This window comes from Frieseomelitta varia, unplaced genomic scaffold (assembly GCF_011392965.1).
Source record: "Frieseomelitta varia isolate USP_RPSP 00005682 unplaced genomic scaffold, Fvar_1.2 scaffold_379, whole genome shotgun sequence".
NCBI lineage: Eukaryota > Metazoa > Arthropoda > Insecta > Hymenoptera > Apidae > Frieseomelitta > Frieseomelitta varia.
The window spans coordinates 490787-499152 of NW_025110122.1; the positions used below are offsets into that span (position 1 = coordinate 490787).

General features: G+C 41.6%; 1 protein-coding gene across 6 annotated transcripts in view; it reads right to left on the minus strand.

Moving 5' to 3' along the window:
* Positions 1-8166, minus strand: part of LOC122531150 — a 33727-nt gene extending 25561 nt beyond the window's left edge. For 2 of the 6 annotated variants that reach the window (XR_006307207.1, XM_043658814.1), the window contains exons 1-2: positions 7904-8033; positions 3732-3952 (exon numbers count right to left, since the gene is read on the minus strand). Coding sequence is in view for 5 of the 6 variants with exons in the window: in XM_043658814.1 (XP_043514749.1) it covers positions 3732-3952; positions 7904-8003 (321 nt within the window). In the remaining variant the exon portion in view is untranslated. The other 4 variants (XM_043658815.1, XM_043658816.1, XM_043658818.1 and 1 more) reach the window with 4 other exon arrangements.
* Between the last annotated feature and the right edge of the window lie 200 nt (positions 8167-8366).

An 8366-nucleotide genomic window follows, 5' to 3' on the forward strand; every position in this document is an offset into this window, starting at 1 on the left:
GGTACAGGAAATAAGAAGATATCCATACAGATTCCCCTGGTTCGTTAACAGAATTGTTCTTTCCTCATTGTACGCCTCTTGGAAATCTAATTGCGCAAGGATCATTCTAATATTGTTTCGGAGACAATGCCGTTACAATATCGGGAAGTGGCAAGAAATTCATTAAGACGGCTGCCTTCTAATCTAACGATGAAAGTGAGATTAATTTGTACCGAACAGTGTGAAAAAGATTTCACTTTGTTCGTAATCGTTCGGTGTAGAACTTCACCCCTATGTTCCAGCAAGTAAGTTTGTAAAAATTAAAGAAAGGAGAAATTTTAAGGCCCATGTAATGAAACTTTAATAGCAGGAGGCGAAGGAACGACTACAACTATCTTTGAACGATTATAGTCATCTGTAACAATTACAGTTACAGGAGTTAAGAATCTCCGCTGACTTTCCTCAATCAAAAAAGTTTGTTACGAAACCTTCTGCTTCTCGTACGATACGTTTCACAATGTAGCGAAATAACGCAGAGATCTCTGAGTGAACCGTCGCAGCCACAAAAGTGGTGAAGGTCGGACCCTGATCGGCGGATAAAAGTCGAACATTGTGATGAAACAGACGGCGAGTACGTTTTATTAAGACCGGTTCGGATAAAAGGCACACATAGACAAGAAAGCCGGAACCACGGGCCGCCGCGCCGGATGTTGCGAGGTCCGAGAACGCGGACAGGTCCGGGACCTAGAGGCGGAACGAGAAGGTACGTGGAACGTGATTTCGTACGTGTTGTGTTGGCACGACGATCGATCGATCGATCGACCGTCGCCATAAGAATGATCCAGATTCTGCTGGATCGAGTTTCTTTAAAGCGAATCTTGCGGTTTTTAATTCGTCCCGATATTACCCGATACTATGGGAAGAAAATGTATTCTGTATCCTGTGTAAGTACGCGTTGGAATGCTTGCGCGATTCAGCTAACGTGAAATTTTGCAAGCGTCTAGACAGAGAGGCAAGTGAAACTCTAAAAATGCATTTTGCAAATTAAAATTTATTTGATCACTTTGTTCGACGTGAAAATTGTGAAAACTAAGATTGCACTTTAATAAAGAAATGATTGCAAAGATAGTAGATACCATTGTTAATTTTGAACTGAGTAAATGCAAATTTTTGACATTTTCTGTGTCGATGATAGCATTTTGTACGGGCCGTTCGCGAGGAGACATTGACATTGTCAAGATCATTGCACGCCAGTGACGATTTTTCACTTTTCGTCTCGCAGTTGCGTAAAGTTGTGCGGTATATCGAAAGCCGCAACGCTGTCGTTGCAGGCTCTTACTACAGTTAGTTAACGTGGAGAGAGAGAAAAAAAAGGCTCGGCCAGAATACATTTTATTTTATACCGGTTTCCGCAATGTTCCTCGGGTAGCGAGGGAATTGTAAGATCGCGATGCTTCCGCGAGTTCTTTATCTTATCGCAAATGCGATACTGTTTCTGCGGTCGCACTGCATCGAAAGTAGAATAGAGTTTTACCATTGTAACTTGATTGAGACAAACAAAAGATAGAAGAAAAGCTACTCCAAAATACAAACGATCGCAAAAAATGAAAAGTAAAAAATTCCTATTCTCGTGTTAACAAACGCGAGAAGATATCGCAATCGAAGATACACATCAAAGTACAACTTCTGTTTTAATGACTAAATGGTTTGCTACTTCCACAAGTTATTACGAGCGATTATGCGTAATCGGTACCAACATTTCGGAGTGTTATCCAGTATCAAGAATAGAGCTATCTATTATTTATTTTTCGCTTTTGGCACGAAAATATTCCACTGCTCTTTGTGTCATATCTTACTGACTTTTACTTCTTGCTATTTTTTTCTTTCTTTTTTTTTAGAAAACTTTTTATGTAAATTATGAAAGAAAGTATTCTCTCTGTCGGCAATATTCTATAAAAATATTCAATTCTGCCAATTTTTAAGAGTGTTGAAAAAGTACTCGCAGAAGAAACTCGATCATGGATGAAATATTTTTTATTCTTTCCGTGTGATGAAGAAAACCTCATACAAATGGATACGAACTACTTCGCGGAGGAAGAAAGTTTCTACTTCTCACTCTGAAGTTTTTCCTATCATGACAAGTCGATTGTTCGTAACATAGGCATTTCTTCGGTTAATTCCCGGCAACCTACTAAGAAACGAAGGCCGGTAGATAGAGAGCAAGTGCGATTAAGTGGATCCATCAGGGTTACGGAGGCGCTCGGTATAGTTTTTCACTCCACGTTGCGAGGCGGCCGCAATGTGCGACGCCTTGGCATGCGGGGTTCTCACAGAGAATTCCTGGTTCCATGAACAAAAACTGCGGGACATACGACGAGGACAAACTCTGTCCATCGAAAGACACCGAAACCATAAGAAACATCGACACCATAAAGGCGATATATTTTTTCTTGTTTTAAAATTAAAATTTTATTCTCGCAGAACGTTAAAGAGAAAAACAAAAAAATGGACAAGCATAGATTTTCAAAGATCTGAAAGAACTGTACATCGCTATATAAAAATATTCACAGAGTAGTGACCAGGATGCTTGTGCACAGTCGTTTTCTCAAAGAGACTAACGGAAGAATTCAAACCGTTTTGCAACGACCTTTGACGCAGCCTCGTGTGAAACGGGCCAGACAAACGCAAATACAATGAAAACGCCACGACGTACCTGTGTATTCAACAACCGCGCGTTTAATATCTAGAGCTACAGAAACTGGGATGCCGGCAATAATGCAAAGTTCGCGTTTTAAATGCGGTGACCCTAATTTTTATTGACCGAGCCAGTCGACGCGACTAATACCGAGACGAGTAATCGACTTCAACCTGCTTCGCAAACCATCGAAATTCCACGCTTCTACATACTGCTGCTAACAAAGTGTTGGAGATTCTGCTTGAATATTCAAACGATTTGAGTTGACGTGGTTTCTCTCGCCGTTTCATCGCAGATGTCGGACAGAACTGGCCACCCTAAACATCTTGCTGGGATCAAGGGACTCCGGGAGAGTCATGTTTCTGTTCGCGCAAAAAGGGATGCGAAAGCGAGCCGCGCACAGTTGCAGCTTGATGAACTTGGGGACAGTTTGGATCGTGAGAAATTCAGCCTCCACTCGAACCTGACTTCTATCAAATTCATCTAAATAAAATCAGCGAATATATTCCAGATATATTATATCAAATTTATGTGGTGCAATAATTTCGAATATTTATGATTAATATCATGATGTATTAATTGATAATTTAATCATTCCACAATCGAAAGCAATCGCGGCTATTTTTGGCAGGATAGTAGTCGAGCGAGCGACTACGTCAGAAATAATCGTGGATTAAACACACGTCTCGTCGATGAATCCTATTAACTCGAGCGGACAAGGACACACGTGGTCCAGCTGTTAATAAGTGCAAGGAATCGTTTTGTTCTCGTTTTCACGAAACGAGTTTCAACGCCCGTCACGGACAACGTTTTGTTCTCCTCGTTTGCTTTATTAAGCAACCACGTCATTGCTTTTTGTACCCTCCCGCGAGGCTCCCGATCTTTCTCTCTTTGCCGAATGCTGTGACTTCTTTCATCCAGTGATCTTTTATTCGATTTAACCCTTCTTTGGTTACGAACAACGAACCCAATCAACCCCTCCCTCCCCATTTCAATCTAAACAATCGCGGTCGATGAAAGAAGAAACGTGATTCGAACGTGATCTCCTGCGATTTACCTGCTGTGACGTTGCGTCGGCTGGAGAAAAGCTGGAAAGGGCGGTCAGGGGTGCGAGCGAGGCGCACGAGGATGCCCTCGAGGGCGGTGGTGTGTGACCAGGGCTAGGACTTCCGCTTCCGCAGCTACTCGCACCTCCGCTCGATGCCAGGCTCACGCTGTCCGCTCGCCCTCTCCACGGCGAGACTGACACGTGCTTCAGCATCCCTCTTTGCCTCTCACCTGAAAACAATAGACAATTCTTTCCTTCACTTTTGTTCAAAATACGAATCAATCGAGATGCATCGATCGAATTGCAAAGAAATCAAGCTGATCAACTAAGTTAATCAAGAGTTGAGAAACACCAGAAATCGTAACCAATTAAGAAAATAGAACTGATCGCTGAATTGAAAGAGGGCGAATAGATGTTAAAATCGAAAAATTTACAGTGAACAAAAGAAACGTCGATCGGTCAATTTAGTAGCTGGATTATGCAGTTCAATTATTGTACATCTCAATAATATCAAGCGTCGTCCATATGATATTACGCGGTGACTCAAATACGTATTTGAATCTTCTTTCAACGTGTAGAATTGAATAATTTCGTTCGGATAATATTCCGAGAAGCAATTTTCCATTGTAGATTGTAATGCTTATTGTCGTATCATTTAATTGTGCCTTTCATTGCGCTAATTAATCCAATAACGCGGAGGAAACTAGTTTACTGGTCAGATAGGAAAGATTAACAAGAATTCAGAAAACAGGTTGATCCAATTTCATCTTATCTGCGATGTATACTTAAAACGAACAAGATAGAGTAATGTAGGATATATATTTAGGATAAAACGTCCATGCGATTGGTAGCTTCTTCAACCTCCCTCCTCAAGGCTATAAAAGGAACGAGCCGCGATGAAGGCCGTTCGATAATTATCGAGAAGCCGATGGTGATCGCAAAGCTAATACATACACATATGAGTGCAAGTAAAAAAAGTAACAGCGACGTAATTTCCAGAAACGAAAACAGCATGACCGACGACGGACAGAGCCCTTGGAAATCGCGTAAACAGCCTAAGAAGTCGACGCAGCTGCGTGCCAGAAGCTCGAGAACCTTAAACATTCGCGTGAAGTGCGACGCGCATCCAAGAGGAAGCCGGTACATACGTGGCCCGATTGTTAAATGTTTCCATAACAAGGAAGCGCAAGAAAAAACTGGTAACCATTCTCACAGCGTTAACTGTAACCTTCTCATTAATAATAAACAGCCATTCTAACAACGATCGAAGCTCAATACAACGTACGAGCCCGTGCGCATTTAACGCGTTATAAAATCGGCCGTATGAATTATTCCCGTTTAATTGGAGGCGCGTCGCGCTTACAGAGTTGCGAGGAGTTCAAGCGTCACGTGCTACAGAAAAGAACCGACGGTATCGATAACGTTATCACGCGACACACGGCCATGAATATTCATACGTATACTCACTTTTTTTTACCAATTCACAGCAGAGTGCAGGCTGCACTCGCAAACCGGTGCATACGTCAATGCGCGGGAATCATGTTTACACTTGGCGAACAAGTGGCATTGAGTGTGAAATCCAATGATAATTGCACCGTTACGGACACTATCGTTAACAAATTACTCTCCGAATATCGTTCAACGGATCAGTAGCACATCATTCGGACAGTCACCGTTAAGTCTTCGGGTTCGCGGAGATCGATCTCCCGAAAGATTCGAAGCCACTGGACGAATCCTCGAGTGATGCCTCTTCTCAATTGACTCCGTGTAATTTTCGCGACGATACACAAGCCGACTCGCACGAACTACTACTGTATTCTACTATTTGTATTCTCAGTCTTTCGACGATTTGAACTTTTGAACTTAGTGGAAAAAAACGAAGAGGATTGTCGCGCGATTGTTTTCGGAGCGAGGAACGATACGCCTTGTCCAGCGTTGAAGTCACTCGTCAACCGAGTGCTAACGACGTTCCACACGCCACGAGCGCTGCGTTACGACTGAAGGGGACGCGTGAGCCGTCGTGTAAAGTCGGCGTAGTAAGCCTACGAGTCGCAGAGGAAAGAAAACGACCTTCCTGCGAGTGCACGAGACCCGTCGAACGTTCTATGCGCGCGACTCTCTTTCTTCGTGTTGGTGGCGGGGGCGTGAAACTCTGAATCGTACGTCGGTCGTGTGTCCACAGATGCTACTCCTCTCTCTCTCTCTCTCTTTCTCTCTATCTCAATCAATCTCTGTTTCTCCCAGAGCTTGCAACTTTTTAGCAACACGTGGGCGTTTGTTCGTAAGCCAAAAGGATGTCTGGGGTTTAATTTCGTCTCGGCTACATCGTCATCAGTTTTGGGCTGCATATATTAGAAAAAGAATGGATCAATGCGTTACGAAGGATTTATAAAGGATCTTAATGTAGGAGCGAATTTGACTCTTCTGTTGTCTCCGTTAATAATAATTAGACTACGACACTTTGTGTATCTATGGCTTATAGGAAACTTAAAGGAAACATTCTATTTCTCAATTGTATTTCCACCAAAAAAAATTGACCAACTGAGTTTAAAAATTGCTTAAAAATCCCCCTCGAATAAATAAAAGTCTAAGAAATTTTTCGATATCGATTATTCCCTCCCTTTTTCAATTTAACAAGTAAGTTACGTGAAAGAAGCAAGATACGTGATGAAATTTAAATATCGACTCGACGATGTAAACGAAGGGATACATTTTATATTTCGTATAGGTTTGAGTACGTGGGTACAAGGTGTCGAATGATATTCTTGATTTATTTGTTAGAGAATCACCGAGTGAGAAGCAATCAACCCTATGACAAGCGACGACTTTAAATGGCGATTGAAATTCCGTGAACGCCGCCAGTAGCTTCCTAAGCGAGTAAGTTACAAATGTCTTTAGACAACAAGTCCTACTTACTAATGGACGTCATGCACGACTTTCAAGATTCCGGAAAAATGCAGTCTAGCTGCTAGTCGCTGCCGCGAATACACACGTCTAGACATTTCATTTTCCGAAAGTATAGACCGATTGTAAATCGCAACTATAGCAAGCTATTAGATTTTAGCTACGAGATTTTTTCAAACAGGATCGTAAGTCTTTTGATACAAATGATCCATCGGATGAATATCTTGGATATTAACAATCTGTTTTTTATTAATGAAGAATTTTTTAAGACAGTCTTTTTTTATAAAGGTCTCTTTTTATAAATATTATATAATAAAAAAACGTAACAGAATGTTCTTTGATAAACTTCTACGCGATATGTCGCGACTTGCGAGTTGAATCGACCGTGACAGCCAGTTATCTTTGACACAGAAATTTTGTCTCCGTCTTGTAGAAAGCGATATTTTATTTATGCGCCAGCTTTCGTATTAACGAAATACAAAAAGAACTACAGAAAGACGAGATCTGCTTCCTACGTAATCGCATGAAATTCTTGAACGCATGGGCGTCGATTATACGCCGAGAGAAAAGACCTCGCGTTAATTTCTTCCAAGAAAAACGATCGATTCTCACGTAGGAGTGAAATTACAAAAATATCATTGAACGTGAAAACATCTATATTTAAAAAGCACGTGTCGTTATTTGTTAGGTGATTGAAAAATATTACGCTTTGTAATGTTCTAGATACAATTTAGATCGAATAAGTGCGATCTCTCGGGCAGAAGATGAACGAAAGTCGTGTTTTTGCTTTCATTCCGGAAATGACTGAAGCTAGCTAGCTTCTTTCGTGCTGGTGATAATCTTTTTGTTGATTTCTCTCGCGGCGTAACGGAGAGCTTCTCTTTCATCGAGATCCTGTGGTTTGCTTGTGTATCGCAACCTTTGAACAGGTGGAAACGCTTCACAGGTTCGTTCGTGAGCGTCAATTCGCTTATTCACAAAGGCAAGGAAGGGAATCGACGCAAACGGAACCGATTGGTCCTTAGTGACCAGATTGCTATTGAATGGTGAATCGTCGAGAAGGACGTGGGAAGTGTATTGTAATACTTGAATGATTTTCGCAAAAGGACGCGATATATTCAAAGATATAGATATACAATTATTAAAAAATATATCATATGAGAACACATTGAAACTGATACTTTTTTAATTAGAATTTGTTTCATGTATTATAATGAATAATTCAAAACATCAGTTTCTCCCTAATAATAAATCCTTCTATGTAAGCCATAACATACCCTTTCTATTATAATCGCTTCGTTCCCTTCTCGCTCGATGTTGAAGACCCACGAATAGAGTAAAACATTCCGATTTCAATGTCGGTAGCATCAAACGCATTTTATAAAGATCTCATAAAATATTGAGTAAACATACCGCAACGTGAAAGTCGTGGAGTCCCAGCGACGCGTGATATCGCGATTCCCTGGAGCAACACTCTTGCCGCTCTTTTGTCGCGAACAACGAGCCTCCTGTGAGAAGCATTTCCCTCGACTGTCTGGCTTCGCTCGCGACGATCTCAAGGAGAAAATTCAATTAACTCCGCCAACTAGATCACTCCCGTCACAGCTGCAATCGGCAGATAAGTCTGAAACATGTATGTCATGCGAAAGGAGCACTCGAGTGCGACTTTCGATTCGCTCATTTATCACAAAGGCATCTCATCGTCGCGCCGCAACTCTGCTTCTTCTTCGACTCGTGAAA